The following is a 20,526-nucleotide window of genomic DNA, read 5'->3' as shown; positions in this document are numbered from 1 at the left end:
CAAAATTTTCTCCAGCTTGATACATAAGCAGTATTTTTTCAATTGAAAAAGAAAGTATGAAATACAGTTTACAATATATCATCCTAAATATTGCAGAGATACAAAGATAAATCAGTCAGGACAGCAGCCTTTAAAGAATGTAAAGCTTAGTTGCTTGATGTGACAAATAATAAATTACTGCTAGTAGAGATAAAGAGTAATGAAATTCAGAGGTGAGAGTTAAATTACTTCCAATTGAGTTGAATCAGGGAAGACTTCATGGAAGAGGAAGTTCATAATCTGGACTTTGAAGGGAATGAGAACAGAAATGAAGATATCATTAGAAGGGCAGTCTGAGTTGAGGCAGTATGAACAAGATGGAGGCAGGGACCTGGAGAGGGTGGTGAGAGGTGAAGTTCGGCTGGAGTTTCAGTTTGCCTCCTCCATAAAATGTGTGTAGAACTGCGAAGGCAAGGGTGGAGCCAGAGAACCAACTTAAACTTGAATACCATGATAAGAAACCTGGATTTTTTTCTGTAGACAATTCACTCTCCTGGAAGGGAGTAGAGAGAATATAAGTGTGAATATATGAAAGGAAACTCTCTGATGTGATTTTAAAGACGATAAGGAGGAGGAGTTCTAGAGTGTTCTCAGTGGCAGTGGTAGCAGTCACAGAATTAGGAGGATGATTATGAAGGATGTTATAGATTAGATTGAGGAGGGGGAATGAAAGGGAGAAAGAGGCCTGGAAATGATGCCTAGGTCTCTAGTCTGAGCATACACGGAGATGATGCTTCATTGAAGAAAATCAGGAACATAGGAAAAAAGTTGGCTGGATAACAAGGACATGGAATTTTGCTTGTAATCATATTGAATTTGAGATTTCAATGGGACATCCAGATGCCTGTATCTAATAGGCAGGTGTAAAGAATGGTTTCAAATTTAAGAGAGACATCAGGAAAAGAATTAGGAAAATTCACAAATATTGGGGGAAATTTCAATTCTGGGGGAAAAGGGAGATGTGGAATCACTGAAGGAATATTTAGAGAAATAGAAAGAGCAACAGGACAATTAGATAGCTAGTGGTCAATCCAGGGTGTAAAAGTGTGAAAAAATAAGAAACTGTATAGCATCATGGGTTAAAGCCATGTCCCCCTATAATTTCAGACTTTTGATCCTTGTTTTTCACTTTTAAATTAAAATACAGTAATATAACAAGTAAATGATCTTCTATAGGAAAGTCTTTAAAATACTTAAAGAAAGCTATTATATATTATTAATATGTTCTTCCCTCTTCTTTCTTTTGGATTTTTTTTTTATTTTGTGATTTTTTCACATGTTACTGTTAGACTGAGCTCTTTTTCCCTACACTTGTGAAATTGATTTGATTTGCATATTAAATTTTTACATTTATTCATTAAATTACATCCCATTGCTTTCAAGTCACTTCTCTTTTCCAATACAGGAAAATTGATTAGTTAGCAAAATTTATTCTTAATGAATTATATTGATTCTTGGTCATCTCTACTTTCTTCTGTTTGTTTCCACATCCATTCTGGACTTTTCACTTGGGGACAGTGTAAAAATTACTTACTTAGAACTTAACTTAATACTTTTCTTGTCTTTGAAATTTGACTAAATATTTACAACTCTCCAGTTTTCTTGCACCTCTCCAAGGTTCCAATATTTCTAAAAACAATACTGGCAATGTTTTCTTGATCACACATGTTAGTTCTTTACTCAAACTAGTGGCAATAATACTTGTACTAAAAATTCAAAATGGATATTGTGTAGATAAAGTTGTTGGAAAACATGTCTTAAGGATACAAATTGTTTTCAAGACCTTTATAAGCATTTATTTATCTGTAAACAGTTGGTTTACAGGAGAAATTCGAGAAAAGATTCCTAAGAACTCTTACATGGCCAATATTTTATTGTCTTCATTTTATTATCATATATTATTGATATTCAAAACATTTTATTTAAATTATAAAAACAGAATTTTTAAAAAAATATTTCATAATTTAACGTACTTATAGTTCCAAATTGCCTTCTCTATTCTGAATATTAAAAGTTTTTATGTTCTCATAGATTTCATATTAAACACTTATTCGGTAATTCCCACTGATTACAAATACAAAGCCGAATATTTTGACGTAGTCAATTATTACATGTACATATGGAGACATAGCTTAATGTGTTAAAAGCATTAAAATGAAAGTAATTGAGTCCAAAATATTCATATTTATTTGTAAAAATCAAATTTATTTTAGAAAAGTAACTTCTATGAGAAGACATATACATATATATGCAGATATGCACATTTATTTTGTTTTGCAGTTTGCATTCTATGAATTTACAACCTATGGTAGATTAGAGGAATAAGAAATCATACCTTGAAATTATTATTTAGGGTACTCAATGTAAATTCTTTTTATCTTTAAAGTACAGGAAGCTCTACTCTATGTGATTATGAATTATGTAAATCAAGACTATAGGAAATTGTTATTAGTCAGTGGAACAGAGAAACACCTAGTCCAGTGTACAGAGTCATGCAGAGTCTGGTATGCTTTAAGAATCATAAAGACAAGCTTTGTTGTCATTTTTATGTAATGCAATTTGTAGTCAAAAATTGAAAAAAGGGCCTAAAAGGACCAAAAACATATTCAATGTCTACCTAATAAAGCCAATTATACATAGTAAATACTTAGATATCTTAAAAATACTCTTTTTGAAATGAGAACTCTAAAGGATATTTTGGAAAATGAAAACAAAAACTCTAGTGAAAATACATAAATAGCAGTTTAAATGCTGGAGATTATAAGCTTATTTAATTGATGCAATAATTTACTTGTAAAAAATGGGCCATCTTAGAATAAATAAAGCTTAACAAATTGTGTGTTTAGGCTGGATAAATTTTCTAATTACAAATATATTAATTAAAATGAAATAGAAATTATACTTTTAGCATGGGAAAAATGCTATTACTAACCTAGACCATTATTGATAAAACAAGGAAAGGTACATTTTACATTTATTATTTAGTTATTAGGAGTACAACAGGCAAAGTGGAAAATTGCTATACAAAGCATTTTCCTTGCAGTTAAATATTGCCTCAAGAAAGAATGTTGGACTATATCATCCTTTTGTTCCACAATAGATTTATATACCCACAGCTCAAATGTTTAAAGTGGTGGTGTTTGTGGAATTGTTCTAATAGGATGTGTAACCTGGCAATTAGAAAAGCATCTGATTAAGCTCTTCACATTCCATTCTTGCTTATTATGTTAATTTAGATTCATATGTCAATTTTTAAGTGCAGTTAATTAAAATTTTTTAAATTTTCTTTTTTTTTTTAAAGGAGCCCGCTACATGAAAAAAATGCAAGTCAAAGTGGTCACAACCTAGAAGTCTGCAGAGAAAGGAATAACTAGCAAGTAGATACTATGTTATTTTACTACGCTTAAGTATATAGAATTCACTAGTGTGCTGGGAATTTTACTTTATAAAAACAAAATATAGTCTTGTAATTTTAAATTTATACTTGGAGTATTTTTTATTAACCATTATATCACAAAAATAATTAGGAAAGAAAAAAATGATAACTATGGATATCAGATTACTATTGAAATAATTTTGGTCAGAAATACGGGTTTAAATAATGTATCTTATTTTTAGAGCCCCAATTTAACAATCTATTCCTTTATAGAAAGAGTAAATGAATCTCCCTATACCATGTGACATATTTAACTTCTATGTAAATTTATTAATAAACCATTAATAGAAATTATTTTATACTCAAGTTTTTGGAAAAATAAAGTGAAATTACATTCACTTTTCAAGGTTACATTGAAAGGTGATATCAAATGAAATCCAGGCACACAACAGAAGCTTTCCAATTATCAGTGCTCCTTGACATTTTCAAGATATAACAAATTCAATGGTAGAAACATGCAATGTTTTGGTGAATGGATAATGAAAGGATTTTAAGAATGTGGAAAGGGTAAATAAGATTAGTTGAATGACAAGTATCTTTGAAAATCTCATTGCTCCATATTGAAGTGGTTGGAGTTAATTCTTTCTCTGCAAATATATATTGAGTGTTGAAAGTGAATCAAAGAATGTTAAAGCTAAAAGTATTACTATTTATTGAAATTATTTATATCAAATCTTTAAATGGCTTGGATTAGGGGACTAAGTTTACAATCGCAAATTGATTTTATGTGTTAACATAAAAGATACATGCATATATATACACATATATACGTTTTTCAAAGTGAAAATTAATGCACTTAGTTTTTAATTTAACAGATTTATTCAGTGGTAGTGATGGTTAAAATATATTTGCAAACAAAAATACATAAGAAAAGATGACAATATCCATAATAGAAATATTTTAGAACTTGTGCATAAATATTTTTAAAATTGAAACATTACAGTAGGAGAAAATTCTGTAAATATAGAAATGGGTAAAATTGTGTTTCAATTGCTCAACAGTAGAAATTCCTAAAGAATTATATAAGCTAACAGAAATTTCTTCCCTTTCAGTCTTTTATAAGACTTTATTAATAGCAAGTAATGGATGATAAATACCACGTGTATAAACTCTATCAAATATTTATGCAATTAGAATCACATATTTTGATAAGAAGAATGCTAAAGAGTCAGTACAGACTAAAAACACTTTTACAATGTGAATTATTAACTCTTAATGTACTTTATTTTTAGATTTTATCTTGGATTGCGTTAAAGTGACAAATTTGTACTATGACAGGGTGGAAAGGAAGGCACATTCAAAGTTCAAGTGCTTTTAAAATGGTTCCCTTGGACTACATATCAAAGGAGAGAAACATTGTGAAGAGGTATTTAGAAATACTTTGGTCATATTCAAGGTCAGTTTTAGCTCAGAAGGAAACAAAGAAGGCTATACTTTAAAAGATATTGAAGAATTTAAAAGCAAAGTTAAAAGGGGGAAAAAAAGGTAAATTGACCTTTGCCATCATCCAGGCGAGAAATTTTGGGTCCAAACTCAAATGGTGGCAGGTGAGATGGAGAGGAGAATCTTGATTTGAAAGAAGTATCTTTTTCACTGGGTTCCCCTAGAACCTGGGTTGGATAAATAGTGATCTCAATATTTGAGATCTAGAATACTGAAGGAAGAGCAGTTAAAATAACTTCAGATTAGAACATGAAACTCAAGTGCCTTTGGCATAGCAAGACATGAATGATCACAGGGATAAGGGAAATATGGAACTGGAGCTCTAGGGTTGGAAGACATAGAATCTTGATTTATCTTAATAGAGGTAGAATTTAATCAGTCAGTAAACATATACAGAGTGAAAACATTATCACAAGTAGAATTCTGAGGCTCACCAATATTCAAGGGGCAAAGAGGAAGAGGCATCTGCCACAGAAACTGAGCAATAGTCAAAAGTAGGAGGAAAATTGGCTTCAAGTGTTTTTAACTTGTTTTTGTTTATTAAAGAAATCAAAGAGTGGACAATGTTAAATACTGCTGAAAGGGCAAGTGAGGGAGAAGGTGCTTTTGGACACTGTCATTAGTCAATCATTGGGAACTCTAGTGGAAATGATCAACTTTGGAGGACATAGAGATTTAGGAATCCTTTCCAATATAATGCCTTTAATCTTTAACTTGTTTCTTTTCTATATGAATCCCAATGATAGAATTGTTTTTATGATTTATCTTTTGGTAGTTTTATTTTATTTTTTTACCTCATATTTACTTATTGCTACTATGTCATTCAGTTATAAACACCCCAAAAATTCCCATAATTTGAACGGCTAATTCAATTTAATATAACTTAAGGATATTTTATTTTGGGGTATTCTTATCAGTTACACATGGTCTGTTATTCTATGTAGTAGTCTCATAAGTTATTTCCCATATTAGGTTGACAGATATTCTATTTGCCTCACAAATAATCATATTAGTTAGTACCTGACACATAGTAAGTACTTATGTGTAATGACTGAACAAATGAGTCAGTGCTTTCCTTTCTTTGGGTCATTCCCATAATTATTTTTAAATTCTATTATACCACCTCCTTGCAGAAAAATACAGTCAGAATTATTTGACTATCTCAGAACCCTTAAATAAATTGGGCCAAGAGGGAAGTAAGATTATATAACACTTTTATAGAGATTTTACACCTGATTCTCATTAGTACTATTTTTATTTTTCTTGTGCTGGCACTATGGACTTAATTTCATAGTTGTAATTAGGGCATAATAGCCACAAAATCTTTTTAGACTTTTTCATTAGAAAAAAATTACTCTTAAGCCTCTGTATTACTTTCTCCCTTTATTTTTTCTGCAATAAAAATAACTTTTTTTTCAGGTTATATAAATGATCCATGATCATTGTGAAAGTTTCAAACAATACAGAAAAGTATGACAAGGAAAGTAAAAATTACTTGGAAAACCACCCAACAGAGAAGATCACTATTAATATTTGCATGCCTTGTGAACTGAGCCCTTTATCATTATGAAATATCCCTCTTTATCTCAAATAATACATATACTTCTTCCTTTAGAGTCTACCTTCTGTTTTTAATAGAAAATACTGCCAGTTTTCTTTTGCACAGAATGTCTCTTTGCATCCTTCTGTTCTTAACCTGCTTGTGTTCTAGTATCTATGATCCTTTGTAAGCAACATATTAAAGGCTTTAAAAAAAATTCAGTCTGATATATTGGTTTTCACTTGGAGTATTAACCATTTACATTTTTTTAAAGATTTATTTATTTATTTATTTCTCTCCCCTTCCCCACCCCCACCCCCACCCCCACCCCGGTTGTCTGTTCTCTGTGTCTATTTGCTGTGTCTTCTTTGTCTGCTTCTGTTGTCAGCGGCACTGGAATCTGTGTTTCTTTTTGTTGCGTCATCTTGCTGCGTCAACTCTCCATTCCTGGGTAGGCTGCACTTTGTTTCGCGCTGGGCGGCTCTCCTTATGAGGCGCACTCCTTGCGTGTGGGGCTCCCCTATGTGGGGAACACCCCTGCGTGGCAGGGCACTCCTTGCGCGCATCAGCATTGCACATGGGCCAGCCCCACATGGGTCAAGGAGGCCCGGGGTTTGAACCGCGGACCTCCCATGTGGTAGCCAGACACCCTAACCACTGGGCAAAGTCCGCCGCCAATCCATTTACATTTGATTGCTGATATAAATGGATTTATAACTACCATGTTACTTTTTATATTTTTTCTTTAAACTGCTTTATCTTCTTTTTTGTCTCTTTATTGCTTTATTTTATATTAATTAAAAACATTTTATTATTCCACTTTTTTCTCCACTTACTTGTTAAATATCCATTCTTTTACTGTCCTTTCTGGGGGTACTCTAGAGATTCCAACATTCATCTTGACGTATTACAGTCTAATACAAATAGTTACTTTTAGCAATTAATTCCCTGATAATGCTATATATTAAAATACTTTAACTCCATCCTTTGCTTTGTTGTTGATACATTTTTCTGTGTATATCTTAAGCTCCCCTCAAGACATTTATATCATTGTTTTTTATAGTCAATATTTGCTTATATTTACCGTGTTTTACCCTTTCCATTGTTTTTCATTTCTTCCTACTTCTTCTGTGTTTCTACTTGGGAATATTTTCCTTGTGTTTAAGGAATTCTCTTTAGCATTTCTCTTTAGTATTTCTTCTGATGTCAGTCTGCTGGAAGTGCAGTTTTTCAGTTTTATTTCTCTGAAAAGTCTGTCTTTCATCTCTGCTTTTGAAAGTTGTTTTTACTATTCATAGAATTTCTTTCAGCACTTTAAAGATGCCATTGTATTCTAGTTTCCATTTTTTTCTCTTGGAAAGAAAAGCATTAGTCTTGTTTCTTTGCAGATGATCTGTTTCATTGTTTGAATACTTCTTAAGATTTGCTCTTTATTTTTGTTTTTCAATAGTTTGACTATAATGTGCCTATATGTGGTTTCCTTTACAGTCATTTTGCTTGAATTTGCAGAAATTCTTAGAATCTCTGCGTTAACAGTCTTTTATCAATTTTGGAATACTCTTAGCCATCATTTTTTCAAGTATTGTTTCAATTATATTATTTCTCTCCTCTTTTACTGAGATTCCAATTATATATATGTTAGATCTTTTCTCTGCATCCCATATTTATTCTCTATTCTTCATCTTAAATTCCTTTTCCTCTTGTTTTGTTTTGGGTATTCTCCATTGAACAGTGTTCAATCTAGTTCACAAATCCAAATTTTCAATCTGGTCTTAAATTCAATTACTAATCCTCACATACTCTATTTTTCAAATCTGAAATTCCATTTGATCCATTTTACTGATGAAATTCCATTTATTTTCTTCTAATCTATTTTCTTGAAGCTTCTAATCAGTTATTTTAAAGTCCTTGTCTCAAACTGCATTATCTTGACCAATTGCACATCTATTTTTAGTGTCTGTATATTCTTTTAATATCGTCCTGTCTCTTGATGTAATTCTTATTGAATGCCAGACATTAAGTCAATAAAATTTTAGAGCCTCCACGTTAAACTATCTAAAAACTATCTAGACAAATAAAGTTGAAAAGCTGTTCAACCTAATTCTGTCAGGGACTGAGATGAGCAGCGGTTGGATGTTACAGGCTATCTCTGGTTGTTCATTGTTCCTAAAGTATAGCCTTCTAGTGTTTTCAACTGAAAGCTTGGTATGCTAATATGATGCTTCCCTCTGCTTTTTTTTCTCTCTCTCTTTATCTTTTTAAATGTTACCTTAAAAAAATATAAGTGGTCCCCATATACCCCCCACCCCCCTCACCCCACTCCTCCCACATCAACAACCTCTTTCATCATCATGGGACATTCACTGCATTTGGTGAATATATTTTGAAGCACTGCTGCACCACATGGATAATGGTTTACATTGTAGTTTACACTCTCCCCTCGTCCACCCATTGGGTCATGGACATACAATGTCCCGCAGTACCACCCAGGACAACTCCAAGTCCTGCACTGGGATTGGTATATACTCAGGAGACCTGAATCTTTGGACTGTCCATATGACAGCCAGGCCCTGAGCCTCAGCAGACTTGCAACTCCTACCCTCTGATTTATTGAACTTACCCATGCCAGCTAACAGGGAGGTGAAGGTCAACCACCACACCAGGGAGCCAAGAGTGCCTACAACTACAAGCAGGAGAATTGCATCCATCATCCATGTGGAATCTAAGCCCCCTCCTGATATAGAGGTGGAGTGGACATAGCCATTTCTTTGCTTTTGAGACAGTTTTAGATACACTCTAGTTTTCTGGGCCAGACAGCATGAGAATACAGCAAATGATTGAAAAGGGAGATGAGCTATATACTTGAGACCCCTAAAATCTCCAGTTTTCACTCTAGGTCCCTAAGAACACCAAAATACTTCAAATTTTCTTTCCATCAGTTGTGGCTTTCTGACCAGACCAAACCCAGACTTTCATATTCATTTTTTTCTGCCCCAGAATTGGCTAATGCCCCAGGATAAAGAGCTTCTGATGCTCGGCTCACCTCTCTATGGTTCTCCCTACTCTTGAAGCTTAACCTAGAAAGCCTCTTAATTTCTTCAGCCTTCTGATGTCTTAAAGCAGTAAATGCTTTATCTGGTTCTTTCAGTTGTTCTCAGCTGGAGAATTAGTCTGCTACAAAAAACTTTTTACTCAGAAGTCACCATTAATTCTTACAGATCACCTTTTCATGCATTATTTTTGCATATAATGGCAAACATATGTTTTTAAAATGATACTGATAAATAGGGTCATATCATACATGCTGTGGGTTTTTTTTTAATAAAGATTTTTATTTATTTTATTTATTTATTTCTCTCCTCTCCGCCCCCCCCACCCGGTTGTCAGTTCTCTGTGTCTATTTGCTGCATCTTCTTTGTCCGTTTCTGTTGTTGTCAGCGGCACGGGAATCTGTGTTTCTCTTTGTTGCATCATCTTCTTGTGTCAGCTCTCTGTGTGTGCGGCACCATTCCTGGGCAGGCTGCACTTCCTTTTGCGCTGGGCGCCTCTCCTTATGGGGCACAATCCTTGTGCGTGGGGCTCCCCTACGTGGGGGACACCCCTGCATGGCAGGGCGCTCCTTGTGCATATCAGCACTGCGCATGGGCCAGCCCCACATGGGTCAAGGAGGCCCGGGGTTTGAACCGTGGACCTCCCATGTGGTAGACGGCCTAACCACTGGGCCAAGTCCGCCGCCCCATACATGCTGTTTTTATTGTGTCCATCTTTTTCATTTTTTTCCTTTTGTTTATTTTATTGCTTTTCTATTCTCCTTTCCTTCTATTTGCCACTTTATTATTATGGCTAAGAGATCATTTAAATAGTTGTCTTTATCTTATTTTTCTCTTAACGAATCATGGAAATCCATTCTGAAAAATATTTCAGCAGTTTATTATTAATTTTAAGATATGCTTACTATACAACCAAAACCCACCCATAGGTATAATATACTCATGAGAAATGAAAACGTGTCCACAATTTTATTCATAATCACCCAAAACTGGAAACAACCTGATGTTCATCAATAAAAAGGAACAAACTACTGATATATGCAAACAAATGGACTAATCCCAAAAGCACTATGCTAAGTAAAATAACGCATACACAAAAAGCTATATACTACATTTACATGATATTCTGGAAAAGACAAAACTATAGAAAAAATCATATCAGTCATTGACAGAGGTTGAGATTGGGGGAAAGGGGAATAACCATAAAGGAACAAGAGGGGACTTTCAGGTGTAATTGGAATATTCTATGTCTTGATTAAGGTAGTGGTTGCACAATTACACAGGTTGTCAAAATGCACCAAACTGTAAATGTAAAAAAGAGTGAATTTTACTATATGGAAGCAAAATAAATAAATAATGAAAACCTTTACCTACCAACTAGTATAGAATAGTGCTTTATTTTTAATGGCTGCATTATATACTATGACGTCTGGATAGCTTTTATTAAACAATCTTCTACTAAGGGACAATTTATTCTTTTTCCAATTTTTTGCCCCCTATAAAACAATGCTATATTAGCTAACTTCAGTAAGTACTTCTTTACTTACTATCATTTCCAAAAGAATCTATACCCAGTTATAAGCTTGCTGGGAAAAAAGGCTACACTTTTTAAAGAAATATATATATTTTTAATGTTATTGGATAATCCAGTCATGTAGTTCAAAAATCAAAAACTTCCAAATTATGTAAGCCAAAAGAGTCTCCCCAACTCAGTCTAGGCACTGCATAATTTCCATCTCTAGAGGGAGTTACCTGGTATTATCAGTTTTACATATAAATATACACACATACACAAATGCATATATGCACACATATATACTTTTTCTCCTTTTCCTTACAAATCATAGCATATTTAGGCATTATTTAGCACCTAGCTTTTTACAGTTACTATAACTATTGGGAAAAAATTCATATCTGTTCCTAGTGGGACCGTTCTTATTTTATTTTCATTTTTTTTTACAGCTCCTTGCTGTAATACATTGTTAGATTTATATCACTTCCAGTCTTTTCTATCACAAACAGTGCTGCCCTCCATAAACATGTACATAGTGATTTTGCATGTGTGTAAGTGTAATGGAGAATAAACGGAGGTATGTCAGTTACACACATTGGTATGCTTCTTGGAATTTTGGTAATTTTTAAAAATTGCCCATCATAGAGCAATTCAAAGAGTAGAATAACCTTTCTCTATGAAGTGTATAGTTATATTTTTTAATTGTCTTGGCTTTTTCTTATTAATTTGTAACAGCTCTTCATATATTGTATATACCAGCCCTTTTTTCTTTCAAATGCATTCCAAATATTTTTCCCAGTTAACCTTTAGTTAAAATTTGATTTTGTTTATGCTAAATTGTGCCTTTATTTTTCAATTTCATGAGGCAAAATATATCTTTTCATTTTGTAATGAAACCAACTATTTAGATTTTTTCTATCATTCTTCTATATGTAAGATGATTTGTGGCAGATTGCTACCAGCCTCTCACCCCAGCTCCTGACCAGACCTATGCTGCTTTGGAGATCTCCTCGTAAGCCAACAGTCTAGCCTCTGTACCCTGAGATGTTTTGATGCCTGGTGAATGAGTTCCCTGATCCCAGCTCTGCCAGACTTGATTCTTAATTTTTCTGTGCTGAAAAAAGAGTTCAATCCCTAACTGTGCTCTGGAGAGTGCTTTCTGCAGGAATTTAAAAAATGAGTTTTGTTGTTTATACTACAGCCAGAGGCATAAGCCTAGAGAGGAAAGTAAGGGCAGGAGAGAAGAAAATTGAAATGTATTGAGTAACCTCTATTATATGTAGTGAAAGTACATTTATAAACACATTTTCTATAAGAGAGATGAGAGCCTGAACGACAGGAAAGTTAGTTAAGTAACTTTTCCACAGTTTCTAGAAGGAGATTGGGATACAATCTATTTCTATATGTCTTGAAGGACCACTCTCTTTCTATTCTACTATCAACAGGAAAGAGTTTGATTTAGAGAAACTGGACAGAGAGAAATCATGAAATTTTATCCCCATAATAAAACTTCTATGAGTCTTAATTTTAGGAGCTAGAAATGAAACACCTTCTTAAAGAACAACAATGCAGCAATTCCCATAGTGTGGTATTGATGCTGTGGGATGTAGCGGCTGGTATTTTGAAGATCAACTCTGGCAGCAGAGCAAAGGGTAGATTGGTGAGGATTATGACACAAGGTATGGAGAGTGGTTAGCAGGAGCAGTCCATGGAATATCCAAGGAGTGATTCCAAGTGGTTTTCTGAACCACAGCCAAAAGGAGGTTTTACTGTGAAGATGGCATTTAAAGCCAAGGGAATAAATGATGTAGCCCAGAGAAAAAGCAAGATAAGAAGACAACCAAGAGTAAACCTCTGGATACAATAAAAAAATTATAGTGGTAAAATGAATCCAGGGTAGAGTAAGTTCACAAAGGCAAGAAGTGGAAAAAGTACTAAGGAAAAAAGTCATCAATGGATTTAAATAACAGCTGAAATGAACTCTGAGGGTCTGTAGAATCTGGTGGTTAAGATACTGTTGAGAACCTGTGGGAGAACTTCATAACAGCTGGTTATGGAATTGAGTGTGTCTTAGGTTGCATTCCTTGGAAAGAGACTCTGAGATAAAGACTTGTGGTCCTGAGAACCATTGGGTAGTGAGTAAGGGAAGCAGGACTGGGTAGAGAGAGAGGTTGAACTACCATGAGGTACTGGGAAAGCTCTTTAGAATTATGCCCAAGTGTGGCAAGGCAGACAACCATCAACTAGTCACGGAGGCATGCACGCTGGGTGAGGTAACTCCTTCAGCAAAGGGTGTTACAGCCACATTCATTCATATGCTTTCCATGAAAAATTGCCATATTTTACTGAGTTGCTTTTCCTAGATCAATCACTATTATAAAGAGGGCTTTCCATGGGAGCTCTAAATTAAGGAATTTATAAATTACAAACCAAGGTTTGTTACACCGTTGCAAGGCTCAAATTGCATTGAAGCATCTGGTTTTACATATTTAATGTGGGGTTTTACATTTCCTTTGAAGAAGATACTAAATAAGCAGACTGCCCAATTACAAGTATGAAAACTTACCATAATCTCATGTTCATGAATATAGAAAAAGGTTAAATAAAAGCTGTTAATCATTTAGAGATTATTAATTTATAGCAACTCTGAGTGTGGGGATGGTGTAAAAATAGATCCCAGCAGGGATTTGAATCAAAATGAACTTATATCATCATGTCAACCATTTTTATCACCCTACATCATTATGTTCCCTGTACATCATTATGTTTAATACAATATCGCCTAAGATGTGTATTTACTGGCAGTTTTATTACCTTTTTCTGAGAATATATAGGACCATATTTTTGTGTCTTTTAAAAAATTATCCATTGAATAGTTTAATATTTAAGATGTACTGGTGGCACGGTTTTGGGGGGTATTTTTTAAATTTGAAACTGTGAAGTCCTACTATATTAAATCATGATTTAACCAATAAATAACAACAAAAAGAGTTACATACAGCTTTAATGAGTTCTAACTAGAACAGTTTGGAAAAGGTAGATTTGTTCTTGCTTTGTAAATACCAAACAAACACCCCCATCCCCAAATCAGTCCAATCTGTCAAATTGCCTGGAGAATACATTTAACAAGAAATGACTACATTAAAATCCATAAAATATGCAGCTAGGGAAGGGAGGATAAAGCCATCCTGCCTTTCATTGGTTTCTCCTACTGTGCAGTGAACTCCTTATGAACAAGACAGATTGGAGAGTTATTATGAAATCAAAATATTTGCCATTGCAGAGGATAAGAGAATTAGAGGGAGAATACTGGACTACAAATTCCAGCTCCTTCCATGATCACTAGCCACAGATAAATGAAACTTAATTACACTCTCCTTCATTTTAAGGAAGCAGATCAACTTTTAACAAGGAATAACTTTTAAAAAAATGTATTTACAATCAATGATCCAGCAACTCCATTAACATTATTACCAAATTGGCAAGTAAAATAAGTGAATCTTAAAGTTTTGCAGCTATGACCAAATAAAGAGGAATAAACTTCTAAAAGGTATGCTTGTAAGCCAGATGCTGGCAATTGTATAAATTTACTGTTTTACTAAACAGTGGGAGCAGTACAAGAAATAAGACTCATTTGCAAGATGCTAACAGGAAATAAACTGCAGCTAACGTAGCTCTCCGAAAAAAAGAGAAATGACAAAATATTAGAAGGATACTCTCTTAAAAGATAGCTTTTGTTTTGGATTGTAATTTTGAAAGGTGTTCATTTTGTTGTCAAATAATAAATTGGAAAAACATTATCTGGCACAAAATGTTCAGTGCTAAATTTATTGAAGGAGAGCTTCATCTGTGAATGTTAACAAATCTATCCAAGGATGCTTTATTAATGCATTTTGAAGACAGGAGAATAGCATCGGATTCTGAGAAGTCTAAGAAGTCTCTACATGCCTCTGAAATAGAAGCTACAGTATTAAAAACAAAACAAAAGTGGTTTGCTATCATTAAGAAGTTATTTGGTACTACCAGATAAAATGTGAAAATTTCCTCCACACTTTCTCTAAGTTTTCTCTCTTTATGGGAAAAAAAGTATTTTTATTGTTAACAAGTTATTTTATTAGTAAATGCTAGAAAAAGAATTTCGCTATATTTTCTTCTACAAAATAAGGAACTATTCTTAGAAAGTTAGTGACTAGAAAATATGATAAAATAGAAGACTCTTCTCTCAGTTTATAGTGTTAAAAGTTACAAAATAATTCCAATTTCATAATAATAATAATCAGATGTTTTTTAAAAAAATACTCCCTTACTTTAAACATGTCTGGCACATAGATTCAAGAAAAACAGGTAAGAATTTTTTAAGTAAAGGAAACATTTAACACTATAGCAGATTTTCAGATTTATTTAAAATTTATAGTGTAAAAATTTGACAGGATTTATACAATCAAATGGAAAATATGAAGCATATGTGGTTAATTGTCCAAAGTATGAGGTATACAATTATGACTAAAATGTACTAATCACTGAAAAATATCAAAATTTTGACCAATTAAAAAATACATACCAATTAAAAAATACATACCAGAAATAAAGCACCTGAATATCTTGTCCAAATCCAGGGACTGTAAAAGACTAATTATTTTCAATTCTTAATGTTAGCATTGTGTTGCAAGAGAATGAAATAGAGATTGTTTCATATTGACAAATAAGGACTCTAATCTAGTGAAGGATTAGATTTAAGAAAATGTATTATGGAACTGTCTATTGAGGAAAATATAGAGAAATTGCAATGCTCAATTGAGCTTATTATATACTTGCAATATGTTGACTCTAAACTTTTAAGAATGAAGAGTAAGCGCTATCTCTTTTTAATAAAAAAAAACCTTTGTTTTTCTTGTGCTAAAAAATTAGAATGAGAATACACAATGGAGTGCAGCCAACATCCTCCTTTGAAGATATATATTTGTCAAAATATAGTCTTATAAGGTAAACCACTTTAACACCTTAGATATAAATTCATATAGTTAATATTCTCAAAACTTTCCTGCAAAAATGGAAGCTAGTCATTGGCTCAGGAATTGATCCAGAGGCTGTGCACCAACCAGATGTGAGAGACATATTTAATTCCTCGGTGAGATTCCAATACAGGAAGAGATCAAGATAGGTTTGGGTAGAAAAGACTATTTAAGAAAAATTTACGTGATGTATTCTCGTACAAAATAAAGACCTTTTAAAGTCATTGAATCATAAAAAGTACAACCAGTGTACTCTAATAGATGAAGAAACTTTAAATGAAAAGGAGACATGATTTGACTCAGATGAGATGGCTACTTAATGGCAGTACTGGAACTAGAATTCATGTCTCCTGAGTCTTCATCCAAAGCCCTTTACTGGAATTCTGGCAAGATTCCTGATGATACTTGATGGTCCCTGTTAGACATGCAATTAAGCTTATAATTAGTCCTTGTTCCACTTCTCTGTGAACATGCTTTTCTTCAGATTCTATGAGATGGTACATCACTCACCCAGGGACAGAGAAAACAGTGTGAACATTAGGTCAGTGAAGTATTTTTATTTAAGTACCCCAGCAAACAGGGATAATAAATGATTGGATTACTTGTAATTTTCAGCTCATGTTTCCTTATTGCATTAATGGGGTATCTGCTTCAGTCTATCTTAACGCACAAGGGATTCCCAGTTTATTTGGGGTTTTATTCCTGAATAATGGGGGAAAATTTGCTTTAAACTGAGGTCACTCAACATCAGTACTTAGAAATTTCCCCTGAATTCTGGCAATATATTTCAAAACAAACATTTTTCTTCATTAAGATTTCACACCATTCTTTGCTAGCACTAAAAATCACTTCCATTTATTTCTCAACACCACACCAGATTTTACAGAGAAATAATGCCTTTGCTAAAATTGTAATTTTTTTCAAAGATATTTAGCTTTACCATATGACAGTAAAGATTATGTATGGATTATGTACCTATAGAACAGAAGTTTTACATCTTAGAAAAGGCTTTCTTACCATTTTTGATTGTACTGATTACCATCAAGCAACTCAGGTACGCTTACTATCTCCTCTCACTGTCTTATAGTGGTCATAAATAGGAGTTTGCTGATATAGTGCTTTTCTTTATCATAAGAAATATTACAAAACTTGGGGTTGCATGTAAACAGCATAAATAACAGAGGCAAAATTCAGTCATTGTAGAAAAGTTGCCAGAAAATATCTATAGTTAAAAAAAAAAAAAAAGAAAAAGGAAATTTAAAGTACTCATAAGTCCATCTGAGATAGCCACGATTAAACCTTGAGTACCTCTCTCTGGATACACACACACCCCACACACAAAAACATACATATACACATGGCTTGGGAAAATCGTGAGTATGTAATTTGTTAATATTTTTGCTCTTAACAATAATGGCAAATTTTTTTCTCATTAAACATATTCTGTTGTGCATTGAAAACTAATAATATGTGGGTTTTACCTATTACATTGGAATCAATGAATGAAACATATAGTGACTAATGTAACCAATGTGAACATCTTATTATTAATCTACAACACCATTTCTAATGGTAGCAAAATGTTCCACTGTAAATATGTTCCATATTTATTTAACCAATCCTCTATATCTACACATTCAGCTATTCTAAGTTTTGTTTTTATAGGCAGTCCTGCTTGACTTTATATACATTTAATTATGGATAGATTTTTTAAGGGAAGAAATACTGTTCAAGTAAAATTTCTTAAAAACAGTTTTGAACTCTTTCTATTTCTTTACTTCCTCTTCCTATTGTAATTCATTTTTATGTTTGTGATGAATTTTTTTTAACTCCAATTTTGGTGTACTATGAAAAAGATGAATGATAAATTTTAATGTTGTGTAGATAAAAGTATGTATAAAGTGGCAATATATAAAGAAACAACATGAGAATAATAAAATATGTTCCAAATTTTAATATCTATAAAAAGTATTATAAATATAAAAAAGAATGAATGCCCATATGGCCTTTACCTAGATTCACTAATCATTAACTTTTAGCCACATTTTCTTTCTCTCTGTAAGTTGCAAACATTATACTTCATCTGTTAACATTTAACCATACATTTCCTAAAATAAGGATAATCTCTTCTATGAATTCAACACCATTATCATGCCTAAGAAAATTTACATTCCTTAATAGCATCTAATATATACTCGATATCTAAATTTTTACAGTTGTCTCCAAAAGTACTTGATGGCTGTTTTGTTTTTACCTTGGACTCAGGATCCAATCAATGTTCATGCATTGCATCTGGTCATTATGTCTCTCAGACTCTTATCTATAGGTTTCTCTGCATTTGTTTTGTTTGTTTTTTCATGACACTTTTCTTTTTGAAGACATTAACAGTCATCTTTTAAAATGTTACAGATTCTGGATTTGGTGATAATTTCCTCATTATTTTATTTTAGGTTACCTATTTAGGAAAGAATACTAGATTATTGATGCTGTATACTCCTTACTATAACATCTTGGGAGGCACTTATTGTCCGTTGTCCCACAATTTTTGATACTAAATTTGACCATTTATCTTAGTGATCAAATCTCGCCATGGTACATTTTCCACTTTGTGATTAGTGAGTAATATGTAGAATTTGAGAATGTGTGACTATCCTGACTTGAACAATTTTTTACCCAAGAATTATAGCATCCATTGATGATCCTTGATGAAATACATATTAGGGATTGCAAAATGGCAATATATTTATTCTATTGTTTTTCTATATTGCATTGGCATTCTTTCAGAAGTTTCTTTGTTTTTAATTTTTTTATTGCAGAAGTTATAGTTTCACAGAAAATCATGCAAACTATAGTTACCATACACCCCTCCCCCAGCAGATACGCAGTTTTCCCTATTATTAACACTTTGCATTGATGTGCTGCCTTTGTTAAAATTGATGAAGCAATTTTATTATAATTATACTATAAACAGTAGTCTATAGTTTACATTAGGGCTCATTGTTTATATTATATAGTCCTATTTTTTTCCAAATTTTATTCTAGTGGCATATATACAACCTAAATTTTCCACTTTAAGCCATTCTCAAATATATAATTCAGTGGTGTTAATTATATCATAATGCGGTACTACCATCACAACCTTCCATTACCAAAATTTTTCCATCACCCCAAACAGAATCTCTGTACCAATTAAGCATTAACTCCCCATACCCTACCTCCTCCATGGTCCCTAGTAACCGCCATTCTAGTCCCTGACTCCATACATTTATTTGTTCTAAATATTTAATATCAGTGAGATTATACAACATTTATCCTTTTGTTTCTGGTATATTTCACTCAATATGATGTCTTCAGGGTTCATCCATGTTGTTTCATTTATCAGAATTTCATTCCTTTTTACAGCTGTAGAACATTCCGTTACAAGTATACCACACTTTGTCCATCCATTCTTCTATTGATGGATGCTTGGGTTACTTCCATCTTTTAGCAATTGTGAATAATACCACTATGAACATTGATGTGAAAATTGCTGTTAGAGTCCGTGCTATAATTATTTTGGGTATGTACATAGATTTAGGTTTGCTGAGTCATAAGGTAATTCTATACTTAACTTTCTGAGGAACCACAAACTATCTTACACAGAGGCTGTACCATTACACATTCCTACCAACAAGAAATGAGTTTTCTGTTTCTCCACATCACCTCCCACAGTCTTTTATTCCAATTTAAAAATAGTAACCAATCCAGTGTGTATGTACTGGTATCTCATTGTGGTTTTGGTTTGCATTTCTCTAATGGCTATGATGTTGGGCATATTTTCATATGCTTATTGGACATTTATATATAGTCTTTAGAGAAATGTCTATTGAGTTTTTGTCCATTTTTAATAGGGTTGTTTGTCTTTTGCCTCAAGTTGTAGGGGTTCTTTATATAGCCTATATATTAAACCTTTATTGGGTATGTGGTTTACAAATATTTTCTCTCATTTTCATTGTGTAGGTTGTCTTTTACTTTCATCACTTGGTACTTTGATGCACAAAAGATTTTAATTTTGACAAAGTTCCAAATATCTATTTTTTCTTTGATTGCTTGTGCTTTTGGTATAAAAATCTAAGATTCCAACACAAGGTCATGAAAATGCTTCCCTGCATTTTCTACTAGGAGATTTATAGTTTGTTTGTTTGATCCATTTTAGTTGATTTTTATGTGATTTGAAGTATGGGTCCACTTTCATTCTTTTGTATATGGATATCTATTTTTGGTAAAGTGACTGTTTTTCCCCATTAAGAAGACTAGGCGTATTTGTCAAAGATCAATTGGCCATAGATGTGAAGATTTATTTCTGAATCCTCAATTCCATCCCATTGGTTTATATGCCTGTCCTTGTGCTGGTTCTATGCTATTTTGATTAACAAGTTTTATAATCAGGGAAGTGTGAGTCTCACAAATTTGCTCTTCTTTTTCATTTTTCTTTATTTTCTTTTAAATGTTAC

At 32.9% G+C, this 20,526-nt stretch overlaps 1 protein-coding gene across 3 annotated transcripts in view; it reads left to right on the top strand.

Annotated features, from left to right (window-relative positions):
- The window catches only part of LRRC7 (leucine rich repeat containing 7), a 641,808-nt gene that overhangs the window by 203,927 nt on the left and 417,355 nt on the right, over window positions 1-20,526 (top strand). For 2 of the 3 annotated variants that reach the window (XM_071217384.1, XM_071217383.1), the window contains exon 3: window positions 3,341-3,416. The exons of the other annotated variant lie outside the window; for it this stretch is intronic. In XM_071217384.1, the coding sequence (XP_071073485.1) occupies window position 3,416 (1 nt within the window). In that variant the 5' untranslated portion in view covers window positions 3,341-3,415. The remainder of the gene's footprint in view (window positions 1-3,340; window positions 3,417-20,526) is intronic. 3 annotated transcript variants of the gene reach the window in all.

This window comes from Dasypus novemcinctus, chromosome 9 (assembly GCF_030445035.2).
Source record: "Dasypus novemcinctus isolate mDasNov1 chromosome 9, mDasNov1.1.hap2, whole genome shotgun sequence".
Taxonomy (NCBI): domain Eukaryota; kingdom Metazoa; phylum Chordata; class Mammalia; order Cingulata; family Dasypodidae; genus Dasypus; species Dasypus novemcinctus.
This window is presented reverse-complemented; position numbering and strand designations above follow the sequence as displayed.